Source organism: Podarcis raffonei, chromosome 1 (assembly GCF_027172205.1).
Source record: "Podarcis raffonei isolate rPodRaf1 chromosome 1, rPodRaf1.pri, whole genome shotgun sequence".
Classification (NCBI taxonomy): Eukaryota; Metazoa; Chordata; class Lepidosauria; order Squamata; family Lacertidae; genus Podarcis; species Podarcis raffonei.
In genome coordinates, this window is record NC_070602.1 from 3,568,674 (window position 1) to 3,592,233 (window position 23,560).

At 47.1% G+C, this 23,560-nt stretch overlaps 2 protein-coding genes across 4 annotated transcripts in view; one reads left to right on the forward strand and one right to left on the reverse strand.

The window, feature by feature from the left end:
• The window catches only part of MAP4K5 (mitogen-activated protein kinase kinase kinase kinase 5), a 96,490-nt gene extending 78,702 nt beyond the window's left edge, over positions 1-17,788 (reverse strand). For both annotated transcript variants that reach the window (XM_053387425.1, XM_053387354.1), the window contains exons 1-2: positions 17,638-17,788; positions 9,037-9,332 (exon numbers count right to left, since the gene is read on the reverse strand). In XM_053387425.1, the coding sequence (XP_053243400.1) occupies positions 9,037-9,144 (108 nt within the window). In that variant the 5' untranslated portion in view covers positions 9,145-9,332; positions 17,638-17,788. The remainder of the gene's footprint in view (positions 1-9,036; positions 9,333-17,637) is intronic.
• Positions 17,789-17,874: 86 nt separating this feature from the next.
• Positions 17,875-23,560, forward strand: part of ATL1 (atlastin GTPase 1) — a 52,868-nt gene continuing 47,182 nt past the window's right edge. Inside the window, exons 1-2 of one of the 2 annotated variants that reach the window (XM_053387503.1) lie at positions 17,875-18,062; positions 21,336-21,566. In XM_053387503.1, coding sequence (XP_053243478.1) covers positions 21,455-21,566 — 112 coding nt within the window. In that variant the 5' untranslated portion in view covers positions 17,875-18,062; positions 21,336-21,454. The remainder of the gene's footprint in view (positions 18,063-21,335; positions 21,567-23,560) is intronic. The other variant, XM_053387586.1, reaches the window with a different exon arrangement.

Genomic DNA, 23,560 nt, shown 5'->3' on the forward strand with positions numbered 1-23,560 from the left:
AAGAAATTCCTAATATTGCGGAGTGGCAGACGAAAATGATGAGCTACGCAGAGTTAGCCAAACTGACGGGAAGAATTCGGGATCAGGACGATCAGAGGTTTCAAGAAAGTATGTATAAGGAAAACAATAAACATTTATTTTAAAAAAAAGAATTTCCTCGACCAGCAGTGACTGACAGCATGTGTTACCTCTGCAACTAGAAGGGCTAAAAACCTGATTAAAAACCTAATCCAACCCAACCCAACCCAACCCAACACCAAACCATCAACTGAATTCCTTAGGAAGTAGACTTCTGTGCTCAGTACCAGATTTAGAGGACCGTGATGGCAAGCAGCACCCCACGCATCATGTTCAGTTATATTAGGTCCAGAAAAGGCGCTGGTCCGGCTCTCTGGTCAAAAGCAACAGGCATTTAGGGCTCAGAGTGGTCATCGAAATTAGCCTGAACTCAAACCAGAGGTCTCTTGGCCCAATGCTGAGTTACTCAACAGATACTATATAAGCCCACTGGCAACCTCCATTATGATACACAGCCTCTGGATACCAGTTACTGGGGAACACAAGCAAACACAAATACTAGTTGCTGCAATCCACAGGGTCCTGTTGCGCTCAGGTCCTGCTTGCACTCTTCCCACAAGGAATCTGGTTGGCTACCATGCAAACAGGATGCTGGACTAAAAGGCCAACTGGTCTGAGGCAGCTGCAGGATTCTTCTTATGTGCTCAGCTGTGCACAGCCCAGTACTGAAAGCGACTGGCAAGAAGGCATGCTCCCAAACGCATGCGTTTCCTTGCTCCTGGGTTCAAACAACAACCTCCTGACTCTCCGTTGTGTGGACAAGCTCAAGCCTGATGCCCCTTACCTAAACTCTACCCAGTAACCCAACAGAGAGCTAGTACAATGATAAAAGAAAGGCATTAAGATGAGCGTGTGACATGGTTTTCCAGAGTAAAGTCTCTAATCACAGACGACAGGTTGGCTGTGCAGCCGGGCGGGAGACTGAGACTAAGCAGCTAAGACAGCTCCCGTCATGTTAGATGTTTGGTGGGAAGTGCTTCTCCCTTCTCTGAACAGCTATGATCTTCTTGGGGCGGGGGGGGAATGGTTTTAATTTCAGGGCCAGCAAATCCGGACTGTTTCCCTGCTCCTAGTACGAATCCTACCTGCCTTTTGTAGTTAAAATGTGCCCAGAAACAAGCTATGCAGGAACCAAGTCAGATCTATAAACCGCAGCTTCCCACCCTTTATTTTGCTCGCCAATCCCATTCCTCTTCCCCTCTCCACAGGTTATCAGTTGCCCTACCTCTTTCCCCGACTGATTTTCCATAACTATTTCAATCAAGGTTCAGGTCCTGTCTTGGCACGGAAGCTGACTTAGTCACCCTGCTTGATATCCTTTGTCAGGAGAAAATCAGGGGGAGAGTGTCCCTGTTAATTCTCCTTGATCTCTCTGCAGCTTTTGATACTACCGGCCACAGCATTCTCCCCGAGTGACAGTTCAAATTAGGGGTGGGCAGCGTTGGTTTGTGGTGGTTTCAGTCCTACCTGGATGGCTGTCTCCAAAGGGTAGAGCAGAGGGAGGGTGTTCAGGACCATTGAGCTTTCGGTGTTGGGTGCTGCAGAATTCGATCTTATCCCTCGTGCTGTTCGATGGCGTGCATTGTCAGGGCAAAGGCTCTAGCTCCTAGCCCAGTGTAGGGCTGGGGATGTCCCTGAGTCTGAAACCTCCGAGAACCGCTGCCACTGACTAGATGGGAGAATGGTCTGGCTCAGTTGAAGGCAGCTTCCAGTGTTCCTATATGCTGATGATATGCAGTCCTAATTCTCCTTTACATCTGCAGGTGTGGCAGCAGATGCTGTAGAACAGGGATGTCCAACTTCCGAGGGACTGCAATCTGCTCCCACTAAAAAAACACAATACCCATTGTACTGACCAGAGTTGCTGAGCTTTTTTAGGGAGCCAGAGTGGTTGAGCATTTGGGGGGGGGGGGTCGGGGTCCCGCAATCAACCAGGATCGACCAAAGGCACCCCGCAATCGACCGGTAGATCGCGATCGACCTTTTGGACATCCCTGCTGTAGAACAATGGCTGGTCTTGGTAAAAGGCTGGATGAGACCCAATAAATGGAAGCTCAATCCATTTAAGAAAAAGGCACTGTTAGTGGGTGGTTCCCTAGACTGGATGGGCAGGGTTCAGACTGTTCTGGGTGACACTACCTTCCCTCTGAAGGAGCAGGTACGTAGGATGAGGTTACTCCCGGATCCATCACTGTCACATGAGCCTCAGGTGGCACAGAGTGTTTTCCATCAGCTTCGGCTGGTGACCCAGGTATGCCCCTAGCTGGATAGGGACAGCCTAACTTAGGTTATCTATGCTCTGGTCACCTCTAGGTTATACATTGCATTTGAAGACTCCTCAGAAACTGCAGCTGGTGCAGAATTCAGTGGCCAGACCACTGGCTAAGGCAAGTAGACCTGGGCTTATAGCCCCAATCTTGGCACAACTGGACGTGCTACCAATTAGTTTCTAGGCACAATTCAAAGTGCTGGTTTGGAGGCTCAGGGCCGCCAACATCTCAAGGAACTGCTTCTCTCCACATGAACCCTGGCACTGTGGTCATCAACTGAGGCCCTTTTTCTGTGTGCCCTCCTTGAGGGAGATGTGGATGGTGGTGGCACAGAATGCGCCTTTTCCATGGTAGGTTCCTCAGGGAAGCATGCCTGGAGCCATTGCTATCTGTTTTTAGGTGCCAGGCAAAAACAACTTTGCTTACCCAGGCCTTTGGCTTTTCATTGGGAAGACAACTAGTTATATTTGTGCTCACCCTTTTAAGTGAGATGGGAAAGCTTAGCTCCCTTTATGTTTTTAGATGAGCCTTGTGCTGCTGTTTTCTTATTTGGTGTTACTATGTTTCATTATTTCTATTTTTATCAGTCCAGATACTTTGAGACACTTTGGTGTGCAACTCAACAAATGCATATAATAAATAATAAAACTGGGGCTGTCCCAGGCACCTCCTCTGGGAATAGCAGCAGGGACACAAGAACATAATTCAGCCTCTGAAGGCCAGTCTTGGCTTAAACCAGAAGACCTTTGCTCCCATCCAAATCAAGGTTCTACGGGCTTAAAAGATGAAGGGAGGATTTTAGAACCAGCCAAGATGACTCTGTCCCTGCAAACATGAATGTATGCAGAGTCAAATCCAAAAAACCTTTCAGAACACATTCTCTGCAACAAAGAGGCTCCTTTCACACTTTGAGAGTGTGATGGCTCAGCACCAAGACACCTGCACTGAAAATACATTCCTCAGTAATTTCCTATGCCTCAGCCTGATTTGATTCCCAGAAAACACGGGGCAGGATTGACATATGGAGAAACATATCTTTGGGAGGGGAGGCATGGCACTCAAACCCATCCATAAACCACACCACTTCCTCAGCCTACATTTGAATACAGGACTAGGGACAATGAATTAACAAATACTTTGCATTTCGCAGGTGATTTTCAAGTACTGGGACACAGGAATCTGTCCCCAGAGTCAGACCACCTTAGCTCAAAACAGACCACAGCAGCATCTCTCCAGTTTTTCAGGTATGGAACCCTCCCAGCCAGGGCTTGAAACTAGCAAGCTGCCATTTGCTAACAATTGTAAACACCAAATTAAACACATATTAACAATTTCTGCTAAACAAATATGATATTAACAATTTGTGACTTACGTGAATTGCGTATTAGTTCATGCTTATAAAAATAATAAATAAAAAGTGTTGTCATCCCCCACCCCCAATGGCAACTAGACATTCTGCTTTGGCGCCCACAACCCAGGTCCCAAAAGCCATTTGGCTCCTTGCTTTTCTATCCCAGTTTCTAACACGGATCCCAGCCCTACCTGGAGATGCTACCAGGGTTGAATCTGAGACCTCGTGCATGCAAAGCAGGTGCTATGCTACTGAGCTACAGCCCTTCCCCAAGAGGCAAAAAGCCTTACAACAGTACTGCAAAGCGGATCGCTTGCCTTGTCATATCCATACTGCAGATGGTGGGAAAGCAATGGTGGGTCTGAATGAGGAATTGCCTTTGTGGCCACCTAGCCTGTCTGCACACCCAACAGGGTGACATGAACCAAACACTTCTCAGCTTTTAGCCATGATGCCAGGTTACATCAATTGCAGCCTGCTTTAATTAAGACATGGGATGCTGGTGGCACTGTGGTCTAAACCACTGAGCCTTGGGCTTGCCGATCAAAAGGTCAGCGGTTTGAATCCCTGTGATGGAGTGAGCTACCGTTGCTCGGTCCCAGCTCCTGCCAACCTAGCAGTTTGAAAGCACGCCTAAAAGTGCAAGTGGATTAATAGGTACCGCTCCGGCGGGAAGGTAAATGGGGTTTCCGTACGCTGCTCTAGTTTTGGTGTTCCATTGCGCCAGAAGCGGCTTAGTCATGCTGGCCAGATGACCCGGAAAAACTGTCTGCGGACAAACGCTGGCTCCCTTGGCCTGTAAAGCAAGATGAGCACTGCAACCCGAGTCATTCGCGACTGGACTTAACTGTCAGGGGTCCCTTTACCTTTTAATGAAGACACTGACATCCTGCTCTTCTGAAAACTTTCTGAGGACCACATTTACAATACCAATAAGAATACCACGAAAAGCACTCATCGCACTGCCTCTCTTGGATCTTATTCTGCCTATCCTATCCCTACAACATTTCTGCATACCAGAAATGTCATCTGGCCAGCGTGCTCTGCTTTCCTGTGGGAAAATCACATTTTATTGCTGCCTGAGACCCTGGAGAGATGCTGCAAGCCTCGATGGACAGCACAAGGTAAGAAAGCACTGTGCATTTTTCTCAGGAGCAGCAATCAGGCTTTGCATTAACAGCAGTGTCCCACTGGATACCAGTTCCAGAACCAGAGCAGCCCATATGAACAATCCTGAGCAAAGATGGAAATGGAATTAGAGCAACCAAAACAAGCACCTCTGGAATTGGGCGTATCTTAACTCCAGTCATGCTGCAAGATGCCTGTGCACCTTAATCTGCTTCCTGTGAGCTATTCTTAACCTAGGGATCAACTTGTGTCCTTTTAATCTGACCCTATAAATGCCACATTTCCACAAGAGAGAGACAAATATACAGTCACCTGCTCTGAGAGGGTCAGGAATACAGAAGGCAGCAGTTTTTAGTCCAGAGTTCTGCAGCTTTTTAATACTTTGTAATGCTTCACCCAATGTGTTAAAACACAATGTTTCTTCATATAGAATGATAAGTGCACCGAATTAATATCAAATCAAGTTCAGGCTGACTTAGGCCAAAGTGATGCAGGGGCCTCTTTTTTGACAAAGTAAAAATGTAACCACTCTTTTTATTAAAAAAGGATTCCTTTATTAAAATGAGTGCATATAAAGTAGCCAATTAATTAAGGGCAGCAGTGCTTACTACAAAAATCCTAATTCCATGCCAAGGAAAAGCCAATTTCTTTTATCTGAATTATCTATTTAACCGATTTTTATCCCACTTTTTAAGAGGAGAATCTCACATAACAACAATAGCAAAAGCACAATGGAAAACACCAAAAGACTTTAAAATCAGCCAAGACATAAAAACGGACACCCCCCCGTTCCCCCCCACAAAGCGAAACTGTAACTTATCTGCATAACTTGACCTAATCTGTTGGCCTCTGGGGCTGTGCCAAACACCAAAGTCTCCTGCCTTTGGGGCAGTAACAACCACATCACCGGCTCCTCCCAACCTGCTCTCTCTGTCTCCAATATTATCTTCCTCTGCTCATCTTAAATGGCCTCAGCCCAGCATACCTGGAGGAGCGTCTCTACCCCCATCATTCATCCCAGACACTGAGGGCCTTCTGGCGGTTCCCTCCCTGCGAGATGTGAGGTTACAGGGAACCAGGCGGAGGGCCTTCTTGGTGGTGGCGCCCGCCCTGTGGAATGCCCTCCCATAAGATGTCAAGGAAATAAACAGCTACCTGACTTTTAGAAGACATCTGAAGGCAGCCCTGTTTAGGGAAGTTGTTAATGGCTGATGTTTTAATTTGTTTTTATATTTTGCTGGAAGCTACCCAGAGCAGCTGGGGGAACCTAGTCAGATGGGCAATATACAAATATCAATATCATCACCATGATCTGAATGGCAGGGGATGGGGCCACATAGCAATGGCAACCTCACCATTATGGAAGCATTGCCAGCTGGGCCTAAGGCCTGTTCTGTTGCCTTCTAAGGCTACAGGAGCTGCTCTCCCCCAACTCTGCTGCTGGCACACATGGGAATTTATTTGTGTGTTTCATTGCTTCAGTGTCTTGATATTTTAAAGGTGGTTTTATTTCATTCACCACCCTGGTGTTTCTTGAGCCAAAGGCTGGATTATAAAATTTAGTTAGTAGTGTAATTTATTTGTTTTTTTAAATGAAAACTGCATTTCTGAGGATTCCGGAATTCTGCAATAAGCATTGAATTCACAGAGCCCAAAGGACTGTTTACAGAACACCGTAACAGTTTGAAGCATATAACAGGGGTCAGCAAACTTTTTCAGCAGGGGGCCGGTCCACTGTCCCTCAGACCTTGTGGGGGGCCGGACTATATTTTGAAGGGGGGGGGATGAACGAATTCCTATGGCCCACAAATAACCCAGAGATGCATTTTAAATAAAAGGACACATTCCACTCATGTAAAAACACGCTGATTCCCGTCTGCGGGCCGGATTTAGAAAGCGATTGGGCCGGATCCGGTCCCCGGGCCTTAGTTTGCCTACCCATGATATAAAAGAAGCAGAATTAATCAGCGTTTAAAGCTGCACTTCACTTAGCTGACTTGTAGGTCAAGACAAAAATTTTTTTCTCCTTCCAGTAGCACCTTAAAGACCAACTAAGTTAGTTCTTGGTATGAGCTTTCGTGTGCATGCACACTTCTTCAGATACACTTCTTCAGGTATCTGAAGAAGTGTGCATGCACACGAAAGCTCATACCAATAACTAACTTAGTTGGTCTTTAAGGTGCTACTGGAAGGAAAAAAATTTTTTTGTTTTGACTATGGCAGACCAACATGGCTACCTTTCTGTAACTGTTGTAGGTCAAGTTTATTAAAAGCTTGTGGAGCAAATCTTTGGGGCAGCAGTCACTATGACCACAGTCCAACGTGTACCAGATCACATCCAAGATATTTGGAGCCAGAGTTGAAAAATCACAACCATGCCTCCTCCTTTATTCAGTGGGAAATTCACCCCTGCACAAGCCTGATGAGCAGCCTTCTGCTCCTTCCCTCGGGTCTCGTGCAGGAGAACTTCCCAGGGGATTGTGACTCATGGGATGGATCCATCTTGTATCCTGCCCTGCTGCCGCTGCTCTTCAGAGCATCTAAACGTCTCCACTTCACTTTGCCTCACAGCCTCTGACTATCACATTTAACTTGGGACGATACCTAGTCATATAAAATCAAGTCAAAAGTCCAAATGAGTATACTCATGAAGAAGTGAAGGGCACAAGGAGAAGACAAAAGTGAGGTCAATCGCGCTGCAGTGATGGAAGGGGACCTGTGGCAATTGAGCAGATTTCAGGGATGTCACAATTTTCTTAGACAAGCATGGATGATCTCAGACTCCAATAACCCTGACCCCTCCCATTGCAGATCCAGTTTCTTCTTTTCCTACCCCCAACCTGCCCAGTCCACCAGGCTAACTCTTTCCTCGGAGCTAAATCAGGCAGCAAACCTTTCTTTTTTTAAAGAAAAATAATGGGGGGATTCTCCTCTCTTCGCTAGTCAGAAAAAAGCATCCCAGCTTTCTAACAGCAGCCTCATTTATCAGCACTGAGTCAAGAATCCTCACCTGCGCCACAGCCAGGGTTTCAAAATTAATGCTGAACAAGTACAGTGGTACCTTGGTTTACAAACTTCATCCGTTCCGGAAGTCTGTTCTTAAACCAAAGCGTTCTTAAACCAAGGCGTGCTTTTCCATAGCAGCGGGAGGCTCAATTTACAAATGGAACACACTCAACAGGAAGCGAAACATGTTCTTATTCGAAGGCAAAGTTCACAAGCCAAAACACCTCCTTCTGGGTTTGCAGAGTTCTTAAGCCAAGTTGTTCATAAACTAAGCTGTTCTTAAACCAAGGTACCACTGTAATGTTGAACCCTTGAAGTAGAGAACACAGGGTGCTCTCGCTGCTCTCCTTCCCTCCATTTCAAACTGTTTTACAGTGTTGGGGTGAAGAGAACAATGAGCAAAAGCCCCATTAAGAAATGGGGAGCAGCGGGTGGAATTCAGCCTTGTGTGGTGTACCAATGTTCTATCTGCACAGGCATATCAGCTTGCCAGATGAAGTGATGAGCCCCCGCCCTGAACCTGCTGTTCTGGGGTTCTCCCACCCCACCCTGAGCCAATTTCAGGGGGCAAAGGGGGCAGGTGAAGGGGAGGAGAGGGGGCAACTCTCTTGCACAAGCAGAAATCCTCACGCAGGGCTTCCGCTGATGGGGTTCGGTAGGTGAAGCCCACCCAACACACAGAAAGGGTTGATTCGTATAATTTAAGAAGGCTGCTTGAATCTGCATATTGCAACAATTCTGCAGGCTGGTGAAAATACGACTTCCAACACAAAAGGGGGGGCGAAGGGACCAGCTACCATGCCCACGACTCTCCCCACAGAAGCAGTTACAGTGGTACCTCGGGATGCAAACGGGATCCGTTCCGGAGCCCCGTTCGCATCCCGAACGGAATGCAAGACGCGACGGCGTGTCTGCGCATGTCGCGTTTCATCACTTCTGCGCATGACGTCATTTTGAGCGGCTGTGCATGCGCGAGCGGTGAAACCCGGAAGTAACATGCTCCGTTACTTCTGGGTTGCCGCGGAGCGCAACTCGAATGTGCTCAACCCGAAGCACATTCAACTCGAGGTATGACTGTATGTCGATTTTGCCCTTCCTTAAAGGTAAAGCGGCCCAAGCTGCCACATGAGGCAGGGAGAGAGAAATCCCAATTTGCAACGGAAATGACCGCTGCAGAAAAGGCCTGGGCATTTGGACTCTCACCTTGTAGACATCTCCGTACGTGCCGCTCCCCACGCGCTGGACCAGCTCGTAGTCTTGCTGTGGATTCCGCCGCATAATATCCCCACTCGAGCGGGCCAGAGGATCCATTGTTCGTTAATGCAGCCTCCACTTCCTCCCCCCTGCCCCCCCTCCACGAGGGGGAACAGGAATGGTGTGCAGCCGCCTCTGCCTTCCCTGCTTCTGGCTTTTGCGATACCGAGGAAGCAACGCAAGCAAGGTCCTAGCGAGGTGATCCCCCGGCGGCAGGCATGGCTTCCGTCCACTCTTCTTCAGACCTAGAAGATTTAGGGGGGAAAGGAACATTCATGAGAGCTTGTTGAAAGGTAGTCAAGGCACTCCGGTGGCTCAGGCAGAAAATCCAAATGGAATCCCTGCTAGCTAACATGGAGCAGCCCTGCTGTGCACAGATTCCATTCACTTCAGTGGGCCTGCTCAAGAGAAAAATCTGGAAAACTGTGGCCCATGGGTTGGATCTTTCCATCAATTATTATAAATCAAATAAATAATAATAATAGTAACAATGATAACATCAAAAGGTCGGAGGGTGCTGTACAACATTACGAACACATTTTACAGAGCATCAATAATAAAAACATAAGACAGCGGAACCTCGGTTTTTGAACATAATCGGTTCTGGAAGTCTGTTCAACTCCCGAAACGTTCTAAAACTGAGGATCAAGGGGCTGGCTGCAAAGTCAACAGGAAAAAAATGAAAAACATGCCTTGGAAGCCATTCAACTTCCAAGGCGCAATCAAAAACAGAAGCATTCACTTCCGGGTTTTTGGTGTTCGGCAGCTGAGATGTTTGAAAACCGAGGTTTGACTGTAAAAAGCATAATAACAGACAGCATAGCAATAAAATAATCATAATGATAGCTTTAACAGGGCAAATATTATTTAACAGCTAAAGGCCTGGGTAAAGAGGAAGGCTTTTGCCTGGTGCCTAAGGACATGTAATGATGGCGCCAGGCAAGCCTCCCTGGGGAGCGCATTCCACAGACAGGGGGCGACCACAAAAAAGGCCCATTCTCTTATTGCCACCCTCCAAACCTCTCGGAGAAGGGACATAGAGAAGGGCCTCAGATGCCCTGCTGTCTGTAACTGGCAGAGGAGGGTCCCCTCACCTGGCCTCAGGCCACAAAAAACAGCCTCACCAACCCAGGCTAGCTAACCCACGGTTCTGTCTTCGAAGGCAGTCAGTGGCAAGGGCAGTGCTGCCATTGGCTGCTTCCCAGTTGGCACTGACCCGCGACAGAGCCTTTTTGGAGGCAGTTTCTGCAATGCCCACCCGGGTGAGGTGCGTCTGTCTCCCAGGTGTTTGATGGCAAAGATACTGTTCCTAGCAACCTTGAGATTACTAGCTGTGAGGGGTATGTGTTTGCTTTTAAAAGTTTTAGAGACCTTAAAGTGGTTTTCAGCTTCCTATTTTTAGCTGTATTGTTTTAGCACCACTGTGCATGTGTCGCCTTGGGCTCCTTTGGGAGGAAGGGTGGGATATAAAATTAATAAATAATAGTATTTCAAACGCTTGACATGGGCTACCAACCTGACCCCCACAGAGGCCTTCCCTGGTGCCCTCCCTTCCCTGCCCCAGAGATTAGGCTTGAAAGAAGCATCCTATGGTAGCTGTGGGGTGTGCTTGGTCACAGGATGCATGTACATTTAGTAGTGTCCACCACAGTTTCTCCAGTTTGCAAATGTGCCCATGGGCCAAAAAGGCTGGAAACCCGTGACTTACTACAAGAACCCAATGCCAGTAGCGTTATCTGCATATTGCAAATGAGAGGGCTGATGCCACTTTCGCAGCTGAGGCGAGACTTAAACTTCCAGCATCATGGGACACCACATGTCACGCCCAAACAAGGCCGAACTCATCTGCCAAAATAACAGAGCCTTACGAGGGGACTGGGAGCACAGGCCAGGCTCCATCACAACATCTCGTTTGTCCAAATTAAAAAGACATGCACCAAAGAACAGCTAGAACTCTGCGCCACATAACTCAAAGTCTCCGTCTGTATAAATGAAACTCTGTGCCCTCTGTGAATTTTGCTGCGTTCATCATTGATTCTGTTTATTTTTCTCATATCTATAAGCTCATCTTTCTTCTCTCAGAATACATCTGACTCCCTGGAAGGGAATATACCCATCCTTCTACTAGTTCCAGGAAGAAATTGTCTTGGGGGGTCACTTTGCCCCCAGTGACTAGAACTCATGTGGCACCCCAAACCAACCACACTTCAAGAGTGTGCCAGCTGATGCTTGAACACTTTCAAAGCCTAATTGAAACAGGAACATAATGAGACCAATAAAATACTAATTGTCCAGAGGGACAGATTGCAAGGAGCTCCCTCTGGAGCAAGAGAAGGCAGACACTTGTGAACATCCCTCATAACGTTGGGAGAGTAAATAGCAATTGACCCACACTGGAGTTGATATTTCTCTACTTAATAACATCTATTTCTTACACAGATGCAAATCTTCTTGATATAAAATGCTGCAAGCACATCTCTTAGGAACTTGGGTCCTTCTTAAATGTAACTCAAGATTCTTAGCCTGGCAGGTGCTACATATCAGTTTCTTCTGTCCACACACTGTGATATCATGAATGAAAGCAGCCCTACCCAAGATTACTGTACATGGATGAGAATAATTACAGCTTCAGAAATGTAAAAAAGTGTAAAACTTCTGAGAAATTATATATAATGAGATGAAAAAGATGTTGAAATATACATTTATTAAAAAACCAGAAGCATTTTTACTTGGCATTGTAGGGGAGGACATTAACAAACAGGACTGTAAATTGTTTTTATATGCAATAATGGCAGCAAGACTACTGCTGGCACAAAAATGGAAGCAAGAAGAGTGGCAAATGAAAGCAATGGACTATGCAGAATTAGATAAATTAACAGGAAAGATTCGAAACCTGTGGGACCAGAGATTCTTAGAAGACTGGGGTAAATATTTGAATTATTTGAAAAGCAACTGTAATAAACAGATTACACTAGTAGGGCTGCAAGAAGTTCTGTAAGGAGGATTATGTGAAATATTGCAATGACGACTGTGAAGAGAACTATTAGTTAATGATAATTAAAAGTAATAGAGAAATTAAGAAATGCAGAATAAGTGATAAAGAACGGAAAATCTTCAGAGGTTGTTGATGGAAGACTAAAATATTGTATAAGATAAGAAGTTATGTTAAATGATTGTTGGAAATGATATGTTAAAAAATTAATAAAAATGTATAAAAAAAAGAATAGTAACAGCTGCAGTATCAAGGTCCCTTCAAAAGGTTTACATGTGCATTGGCTGTGTTCAGCCCCTCCCTGAAGGCACAGGGATAGAATCATCAGTCAGCTTAGAAGCATCCCAACTGCAGTGTGCCAAGGCAGGTTACATGCCCACTCGGGCATCTGGGCCACAGCAATCTTTTGATCTTCTGGACACACCAAGGAAATGTGCAATAGGGAAATGGCTCAATGGCCGCTAAAAGCTGCCTATGGAACGACGGATGACGGAACCCAGCTCTGGGCCTTACACAGACAGAAACACAAGAAGCACTACATTGTAAACCCCTCTGGGGGGCGGGAAGAAGTGCAGAAACACCTTAAGCAAACAAATAAGTCAATGCCCAGAACAGGGGAGTGCCCGCTGCCTGGTTCTGAACAGCAGAAAAGTCTAATAACCCTTGATAGCTGGAGAGATGAGGAAGAGAGAGCATTCTCTGGAGAACAGATACCAAGACTGGGAGACGGCCCCAGATGGTGATCTGATCTTGCAGGCAGTGGCATGGGATTGGCTATGCACAATCACTGGATTCCCAGGAACCAGAAGGCTCTTGTCTTTAATGTTTGCATCCCTGCCTTGACATGCCTATAGGTCTTTCCTCCGACCAGGAAATAAACAGGCACAGGAGCTGTCAGTTACCGGCAGAAGATATTGCACGCCACAGGGGTCTAAATAGCCACCCATAAGTTATATTTATAGTGGTTTATCTGATGCTTTTATCATTTTCTGATTTTTATGTTCAGCTGCAACAGATATTACTGAAGGCCCAGAAAAAATATATATAATAAAGGCAGATAAAATAAGCAATACTGAGCAGCTAAGAGTATCACTTATTAACTAGATGAAACAATATAACAGGGATATTGGTAAGCACACAGTATTCCTTCCAAGTATTCTCTCTTTGCCAAGCTTATTAATGCATTATCCTGTGCATGTCCATATTTACCAATAAAACAGAAATGCAAATGCCAATTAGGTAAGTAGCTCCCGGGATGATAATGTTTCATTACAATAATTAGTTTTTATGTTTAGATGCTGTGCATCTGTGGTATTTTTGAATTATATTTTATAAATATATTATATGAAAGTAAGATTGCTCACTCGAGTAAAGACTGGGGAGATGAAACACAGCGTATGTACACTTGCACACACTGTCTCCCACAGGTTTGCCTTCCCTACTCTCCATGTTCCAATCAAGACCTTTAGCTGCTGCTTTTCCAAATGCCAGACAAAACAGTCAGGGGAGAGGCAGAGCAAGCTGGCAGGACCCGTAAGGATGATGACTGCTATGGATTCTCCCACAAGAGGAAGCCCTACATTTGCCAGTGGAAAAATCTCTCACAGTGACCAAGGCTAAATGTTTTTTTGCAGGAGAAACTATTTGGCTGCTGCGCTTTGGTTCAAAAAGTGTTTTCCCCATAAAAATAGTAACCAAAAAGGAGAAAAGAAAACTATTGACATAACAAAGGATCTATTTCAGCCCTCAGAATGCTTAATATCAAAGAGAAATTCACCAGAAATTCCCTTTTTAGAATAGCAAAATACAGGGTGCCAAGTATGCTATGGCAGGATGCTTGAATGCTGAATTTATGCACAGCAGAGAATTCAGCAATATGAGAATTTCAGCTTTTACAAACACATGAAGCTTCTAGCCCATAAAGGTGGGCTTTAAAATATATGCACAGTACAAGGCTTGGTGAGATCTAACAAAGTAGAACTGAATAAGTCAAAAACATTTTTAGTTTATTAATGGCCTTTCCTATCAAAACGAATTTGAGTATTACAGAAACTTCAATACAGACACCTTTTTGAGACACAAAAGGGCATGCAAGAAATCAGAATTCAATAAACAAAAGCAACCATTCGCTGTCAGCCAAACAGACCACAATCCAATTGAACTGCAATCGCTTCCAAAAACCCCCCCACCTACCAAAAATGTGTGCCTGCCCTTAACTTTCAGAGCCTTCCCTCCTGGTCTTCCACCACTGAAGAGGCAATTAGAGCTTTAGCTGACGATTTTACCAATTAAACTTGCAAGAGCAGAGCCAGAGCTGAATTTCCAGCAATCAGGAGGCACGAGTCAATACAAAAGCAGGCTTGGATACAAGGGGCAGACATAACTCACATTTGCTTGCTTGGCTGACCAAGAGAGGCTGCTGCAGCCTCCAGCTTTGCCTGGCACAGACAGCACGGATGCTGAATTGGGATTCGCTTAGCACGGAGCTTACTCTGCTCCTGTTAAAGGGGTTTGCAACAAAGCTAATTGCTTTCACATGAATCCCTGCACAGTCTCTTACTAAACCATATAAACAGGAGGCCGAAGATAAACCCCTTGATAGCAGGAAGACCCTGAGCGGGCTTCTGAGCCAGGAAGATTCCATCAGAGGGAGTCAGATCTCCTCAAACACATCACATGGCATCAGAAGAGCACAGGCCCAGTTGGGGTTGCAGATTAAAAAGCAAAAAATCAGGAACTTAATTGTCACCAGGGGTTGTGCTGGAAATTGTGGCATTTCAATTGTGGCAGCAGACTTTTCCTTAAGCGCTTCCAACATGTACAGACCAGGGTTTTCTAACCCAGCACAGCTTCTGTCTCACAAACCTAGTTATTTGAGAGTGTCAGCAAGCATATCAGCAGAGGTGATCCGGCTTACATTGTTTACTTGGACTTTCAAAAAGCTTTAGACAAAGTACCTCACCAAAGGCTCTTGAGTAAGCTTAGCAGTCAAGGAATAAGAGGAGAAGTCATCTTGTGGATAAGGACTTGGCTAAGTTGCAGGAAGCAAACAGCAGGAATAAAGGGACAGTTCTCTGAATGGAAAGTAGGAAGTGGAGTCCCCCAGGGGTCAGGACTGGGACCTGTGCATTTTAACTGGTTCATAAATGATCTAGAGTTAGGAGTCACTTGTTAAAATGAGATTGCAAGGAGCTCCAAAAGGACCTCTTCAAGCTGAGTGAATAGGAAGTAAAATGGTAAGTGAAATTTAATATAAACAGGGATAGATACATATAGGAGCCAAAAATTATTGTTTCACATATATGCTCATGGGGTCTAAACTGGAGGTGACAGACCAGGAATAAGATCTTGGAGTCGTGGCAGAAAGCTCAGTGAATATGTCTACCCCATGTGTAGCACCCATGAAAAAGGTAAATTCCATGTAAAGAATAATCAGGAAGGGAATTGAAAATTAAACTGCTGATATCATAATGACATTATACAAATCTATAGTGTTCCCGCATCTCAAATACTGTTTACAATTCTGGTAGCCTCACCACGAGAAAGATATTGTAGAGCTTCAGAAAAGGGGCACCCAAACAATTAAGGGTATGGAGCGACGTCCTGACGAAGAAAAGTTGCAGCATTTGGGATGTTTAAGTTTAGAGAAAAGGCAGGTCAGAAGCAATATGATGGAGGTCTATAAAATTATGCATGGCAAGGTGAAAGGAGATAAGCGTTTCCTTCCCTCTCACAGTACTAGAATTCACAGGCATCCTATTAAGCTGGATGTTGGAAGATTTAGGACAGATAAAATAAAGTACTTATTTACGCAGTGCCAATTTAAACTACGAAATTCGCTCCCACAGAAGGCAGTGATGGCCACCAACCTAGATGGCTTTAAAAGGGTGTAAGGCAAATTGATGGAGGAGAAAGCTATTTGTTGATGGCTACTAGTCACTAGGGACGCGGGTGGCGCTGTGGGTTAAGCCACAGAGCCTAGGACTTGCTGATCAGAAGGTTGGCAGTTCGAATCCCTGCGACAGGGTGAGCTCCCGTTGCTCGGTCCCTGCTCCTGCCAACCTAGCAGTTCGAAAGCACACCAGTGCAAGTAGATAAATAGGTACTGCTCCAGCGGGAAGGTAAACAGCGTTTCCGTGCACTGCTCTGGTTCGCCAGAAGCGGCTTAGTCATGCTGGCCACATGACCCGGAAGCTGTATGCTGGCTCCCTCGGCCAATAAAGCGAGATGAGCGCCGCAACCCGAGTCGGTCACGACTGAACCTAATGGACAGGGGTCCCTTTACCTTTACTAGTCACTAGTCTGCTTCCACTGTTCTGCTTCTGAATACAGTGGTGCCTCGGGTTAAGTACTTAATTTGTTCCGGAGCTCTGTTCTTACCCTGAAACTGAGGCACCTGAGGCACCACTTTAGCTAATGGGGCCTCCTGCTGCTGCCATGCCGGCGGAGCATGATTTCTGCTCTCATCCTGAAGCAAAGTTCTTAACCCGAGGTACTATTTCTGGGTTGGCAGAGTCTGTAACCTGAAGCGTATGTAACCTGAAGCGTATGTAACCCGAGGTACCACCGTACCAGATTGCTGGAAAAACTACAGGAGGGGAAAAAGCTCAGGTTCTCAGGTCCTGCTTGTGGGTTTCCCACAGACATTAGGTTGGCCATCCTGAGGACAGGGTGCTGGACCAGATAGGCCATTGTCCGGATCCAGCCCACCAGAGACTGTGACTACATGCAGGACGGAATGGAGGAGAGAGCAAAAGGATCTCAAGGGGGTGGGAATCCACCAAGCCAGTCATTCAGCCCTAACTCCAGGGATAAAGGCAGGGGCTGGGGGCTTCCCCCACCTTACTCCAAACCATCTTGGGGAGACATCTTTCCATCTTGGCAGACTTCAGGCTTGCAGGGTCTGTTTTTTTGGGGGGGTGTTTTTGCTAGGCACCCGCCCCCCCCAAAGCACCACCGCTCAGAACCTGGTGGTCAAGACAGGCACTTATAATTTAAATTTCCAGAGTCCAGGGGTTTGTCTTGAGCAGCAGAAGTGAGTGGATCTCACCCCCCAAACCCACCCCAGGTCCCTCCTGGGTCCCCCAAACCCTCCAAGCTTTCTCCATAATGGCAGCATCCTTCTGTTTTGGAGACAGCTGCGTCTGTTGCAGGTCCCCCAGAAAAGATCCGTTCTCTTGCGTGCGTGTGAAGGAAACACACAAACACACGTGTACACGTGTGCACAAGAAGCCTCGCTACCCGCCCGCTTTCGCACGCCCTTCCCTCACCAGGCAACCTCGAGTGGGCCAGAGGGGGGGGGTCCCAGCTGCCCCCCAAAACCCCCCACACCCCGGTCAGCCTGTGATCTCTGAATGGGGGGCAATGGCCTCCCCGCACCCACCTCCTCCCGTCTAGACTGCTGGGAGAGCCTCCCTCCGCCTCGTAGTCTACCTGACCCCCAAGCCTGAGGGGCCTCGAGTTGGGGGGCTCTGAACCCCCCAATATTCCCCCCAGCTAATGGGCTCCTTTCTCCCCGGGCCGGCTGCCCCCCGCGCAGGCCCGGCCCGGGTCCTTACCTCTCTCAGCCGGCCTCGGAGGGAGGAGGCGGAGGAGGAGGAGGCCCCTCTTTGTCCCGCCGCGGGTCGGCGGCCTCTTGGGGCGGGGGCCGCCTCAGCCGCGCGACTCCGGCCTGGTCTCCTCAGGCTCGGCCTGGTCTCCTCAGTCCGCGCGGCCTCGCCCGACGCCGCCGCCGCCGCCGCTCGAACCCTCTCCGGGCCACGCCAGACCCAGGCAGCCGCCGCCGCCGCCGCCGGTGCCGCCTTCGCCTGCCCGTCCCGCCCTCGGCCCGGCCTCCTCGCCAGCCGCCCGGCTGAGGCGGAGCCACAGCGCCCCGAAGCGGGGCTTCCGCCGCCCAGCCGGCCTCCTCCTCGGGCCTCGGCGGAGCCATGGTCCCCGCGCTCTCCTCCTCCTTCCCACTCCGAATTCAGGAATCCGGCGTGAAGTAATCCGGATTAACGCCGCCCAGGGATTAGCCGCGGCCGGCCCTCGCCCGCCAGGCAATTCTGGGCTGCCTCAATAGGAGTATAGCATCTAGATCAAGGGAAGTAATAGTGCCACTGTATTCTGCTCTGGTCAGACCTCACCTGGAGTACTGTGTCCAGTTCTGGGCACCACAGCTCAAGAAGGACACTGACAAACTGGAACGTGTCCAGAGGAGGGCAACCAAAATGGTCAAAGGCCTGGAAACGATGCCTTATGAGGAACGGCTAAGGGAGCTGGGCATGTTTAGCCTGGAGAAGAGGAGGTTAAGGGGTGATATGATAGCCATGTTCAAATATATAAAAGGATGTCACATAGAGGAGGGAGAAAGGTTGTTTTCTGCTGCTCCAGAGAAGCGGACACGGAGCAATGGATCCAAACTACAAGAAAGAAGATTCCACCTAAGCATTAGGAAGAACTTCCTGACAGTCAGAGCTGTTTGACAGTGGAATTTGCTGCCAAGGAGTGTGGTGGAGTCTCCTCCTTTGGAGGTCTTTAAGCAGAGGCTTGACAACCATATGTCAGGAGTGCTCTGATGGTGTTTCCTGCTTGGCAGGGGGTTGGACTCGATGGCCCTTGTGGTCTCTTCCAACTCTATGATTCTAGGTGGATCCGGATTCACGGCCGCCGCCGCCGCTGCTTAATTGGGGGAAAGTGACAGGCGACAGGATTAAAACTATGGGAAAGGAGAAAGGGGAAAGTGTCTCCCATTCCCTCGGGGACAACCCTGGAGATTCAAGGCAGAGGAAATGAAGGTGGTTGTTTTTTTCCCCCTCCGCGCAGCAGCGCGTTGTTAACCTGTGGAACTCCCTCCCCACAGGAGGAGGCAGCGGTGGCCACTGACCTGGGTGGCTGCAAAAGAGGAGGAGAGACAAATTTGTGGAGAAGGCAGCTAGCTGCCTGTGGCTACTACTGGCCACAGTGGCTCTGCTCCCCCTCCAGTGCCAGAAGCATTTTCGGAAGGCCAGTTGCTGGAAACCACCCCGGAGAGAACTGCTCTTGTGAGGATCCTGGACTAGAGGGGCCATTGGCAGGTTCTTGTAATGTTCCAGATTAACTCAGAAGGAGTAGCAGGCAATCTTTATATCTCATGCACACATGCGCCCAATGGGCAAGCTCATAGTAATAATAATACATAATAATAATTTTAATAATTTATTATTTATACCCCGCCCATCTGGCCGGGCTTCCCCAGCCACTCTGGGCGGCTTCCAACAAAATATTAAAATACAGTAATGCATCAAACATTAAAAGCTTCCCGAAACAGAGTTGCCTTCAGATATTTTCTAAATGTCTGGGACTGGCAGAAATGACCGGCAGAATCCAAGACCAGGGAAAAGAGACGGCGGAAGAAGATTGGAAGAAATTTAAGGACTATCTTAAGAAACATTGTAAAATTATTGAATGTTAGAACGATGTGGATTTTGAAATTAAGTGGTTTTTAGCTGTAATGATTATGTAATTAAGAAAAGAAAGGTCAAAAATTATATAGAAATTAGGGGAAGGATTTGCTGAATTGAACTAATTAGAGATTGGAATACAGAAAGGGGAGGTATGAGGAGGTCGGGAAAGTAAGTTTTATGAATATAGGGGATTGAAATTATACTTGTTGTATGTGTTTTGTATGTATTTTTGTTGTTTTTGTTTGTTCTTTTGTTTTTTTTATTTTATATAAATCTTTAAAACTTTAATAAATATCTTATAAAAAAAAGATATTTTCTAAATGTCAGGTAGTTGTTTATCTCTTTGACATCTGATTGGAGGGCATTCCACAGGGCAGGTGCCACCACCGAGAAGGCCCTCTGCCCGGTTCCCTGTAACTTGGCTTCTCACAGGGAGGGAAGCACCAGAAGGCCCTTGGCGCTGGACCTCAGTGTCCGAGCAGAACGATGGGTGTGGAGACGCTCCTTCAGATAGTGCTTTCAGTGTGTGGATACCAATTGTTGCCACCCTTTTTAAAACACAAGCATATGATCACACCTCTTTGGGATAATTAATCTGGCACAAACTGCAGGGCTGGATGCTGCCCCGGGATCAGAGGCATTTTGTCCCCGGATGCCAGGAATCACCAGTGGGGAGAGGGCAACTGTTGGCCTGATCTGGAAGCAATGCTCTTCCTATGTTCTTATAGAATCACAGAATATTAAGAGTTGGAAGGGACCCTGAGGGTCATCTAGTCCAACCCCTTGCAATGCAGAAATCTCAGCTAAAGCATCCATGGCAGATGGCCATCCAACCTCTGCTGAAAAACCTCCAAGGAAGGAGAGAGTCCACCACCTCTCCTGGGAGTCTCTTGCGCTGCCAAACAGCTCTTACTGTCAGAAAGTTTTTTCTGAATGTTTAGTCTGAATCTCCTTTCTTGTACCTTGAAGCCATGGGTTCGAGTCCTACCCTCCAGAGCAGGAGAAAACAAGCATACTCCCTCCTCTATGTGGCAGCCCTTAAGATATTTGAAGATGGCTATCATATCTCCTCTCAGTCTCTTCTTTTCCAGGCTTAAACACCCCCAACTCCTTCAACCGTTCCTCATCAGGCTTAGTTTCCAGACCCTTGATCATCTTGGTTGTCCTGCTCTGCACACCTTCCAGCTTGTCAACATCCTTCTTAAATTGTGGTGCCCAGAATTGGACGCAGTATTCCAAGTGTGGTCTGACCAAGACAGAAGAGAGTGGCACTATTACGTCCCTTGATCTGGACACTAGACTTCTGTTGATGCAGCCAAGAATAGCATTCACTTTCTTTGCTGCTGCATCACACTGTGGACTCATGTTCAGCTTGGGGTCCCCCAAGACCCCTAGATCCTTTTCACATGTCCTGCTAGTATGCCAGGTGTCCCCCGCCTTCTATTTGTGCTTCTGGTTCTTCCTGAGGGCAGAACCTGACATTTGTCCCTATTGACATTCATTTTGTTAGCTTGTGCCCAGGTCTCCAATCTGTTGAGGTCATTTTTAATTCTGATTCTATCTTTTGCGGCATTAGCTACCCCTCCCAGTTTGGTGCCATGTGCAACTTTGATGAGCATCCCCTCAATTCCTTCATCCCATACTCTGTGCATTTGTGTAGAGACAACTGAAACCATGAGTTGTTTCCTGCAGCTGGTTCCTTCCCTTGGTTTCTTGCCCTTTAGCGGGTTTCTGGAACACCACCTCACTTTCCTGTGCATCAATGAAGCTGCTGCCCCCAGTGCCAGGTGCTCTTTTGTCGTTCGTATCGTTTTCTCCCCCCCCCCCCCAAGATCTAGTTTCAAGCTCTCCTGATCAGATTCTCAAGACTCTTGGCAAACACATTCTTGCCAACTGCTGTGAGGTGCAACCCATCTCTCGCCAGAAGTCCTACCTCAAGGAAGCGGAGACCATGATCCAAGAAGCCAAAAGCCAATGGTTGACCTCAAGTATTTTCCTCTCTCTTCTTGGGCCACGGCCTTCAGCAGGAAGGAATGATGAAAAGACTACCTGTGCACCAAAAGGTTTTATATTCACAAATATAAAGGCCACACCGTGCATTTAAATAATAATAATAATTTATTATTTGTACCCCGCCCATCTGGCTGGGTTTCCCCAGCCACTCTGGGTGGCTTCCACAGAAACCAAAAATACACTAAAATATCACACATTAAAAACTTCCCTGAACAGGGCTGCCTTAAGATGTCTTCTGAATGTTAGGTAGTTGTTTATCACTTTGACATCTGCTAGGAGGGCGTTCCACAGGGCGGGCGCCACTACCGAGAAGGCCCTCTGCCTGGTTCCCTGTAGCTTTGCTTCTCGCAATGAGGGAACCGCCAGAAGGCCCTCGGCGCTGGACCTCAGCAGAACGATGGGGTTGGAGACGCTCCTTCTGGTATCCTGGGCCGAGGCTGTTTAGGGCTTTCAAGGTCAGAAGCAACACTTTGAATTGTGCTCGGAAATGTACTGGGAGCCAATGTAGGTCTTTCAAGACCAGTGTTATGTGGTCTCGGCGGCTATCACCAGTCTAGCTGCCGCATTCTGGATTAGTTGTAGTTTCCGGGTCTACATAAAGCGCATTGCAGTAGTCCAAGCGAGAGATAACCAGAGCGTGCACCACTCTCGCAAGACAGTCCGCGGGCACATTTAACATGCATGACTTTCCCCAAAGAACCCTGGGAACTGTAGTTTGTTAAGAGGGCTGGGAATTGTAGCTCTGTGGGGGTGAAACTGCTGTTCCCAGATTCTTTGGGTGACGTCATGTGCTTTAAATGTGTCTTGCTTTAAACGCACGTTGTGGTTCTGCCCTGTATAAACACCACTCCCCTGGTTCTGTATTCACACAAACACTTACTTGGATTGGAAGCCCGTTTTGACTACCCAGCTTGATATGAGTGCGTTTCCACTTACAAACTGTCCTGCACAAGGTTGGGGGAGAGGAGAAAGTCCATTATGCTTTCCACTTACAATGCGGATAAAGTTAAATGGCTAATCTCTGTGTGTAACTCATCTGCACGCCGGATGCTCCTGCCTGTACCTCCCACTCTAAACAGACTTGTAGAAGCTTAAAAAGTAGCAGATTTATTTTGGCATAAGTAGATTAGAGCCCAGTTTATCAGATTAATGAAGTGCTACCGTCATCTTGCAGATATGCTGTATGTATGCATGTCTATACCAACAGACGGACATATTCATGGGGGGGGATTATAACAGTGAAACTAAATGGTCATGAAATGCAAATAATAATAATAATAATAATAATGGCATGATTCTGTACGAAGCTGGAACTAACCAACTGACCGCTCAAATATTAGCTTTTTTCTTGATTCTTGCAGGATCGGATATTTTTAAAAACACCACTGAAATGAGTGCTTTTAGTCTCGTGATGAGTGTTTGTGAGTGGCCGAGAAAATCCTGCATTAGCTCAGTGGGGGGTGGGGGCTGTTGGGGAGCAGCAGAATAAGCTGCTCCCCCGATATAGCAGTGGCATTCTCTGCAGGGCCTGTGGCAATACATCCCCACCACAAATATAATCAGTACTCTCATCAGAAACCATTAAAAACCCACCTGCCAAATACAGGAAATGGTTCTGTAATGTAATGTAAGGCTCCAACCACCCAGAAAGCAATTATGTGGGTTATCACTGAAGCTGATAATTAGATCACATTTTACCTACTTGATGGGATAACAAAAGGGCTGTTGCTTACTATGGAATGCTACTGGTTCAGCTGCTGTGATGTCATGGAATCATAAGTAAACATATATTAGAAATATGAATCTCCATGAACCTTAAAACAGCAGTGGAGAAGTGTCAGCAATATACTGTAATTTAAAAAAATTAAAACTCTAGGCCAGGGGAGCCTCTGGCACAGGGACTGGATCAATCTGGCCCTTGGAATTCTCCCCAGGCCACACTCATCACTGACCCTACTTCTCATCCTATTTAGTTTTGGCTAGAACTCCCGCCCCGACCTGGCCACAGTGATCCATGCGACGGTCACCTCCAGGCTTGACTACT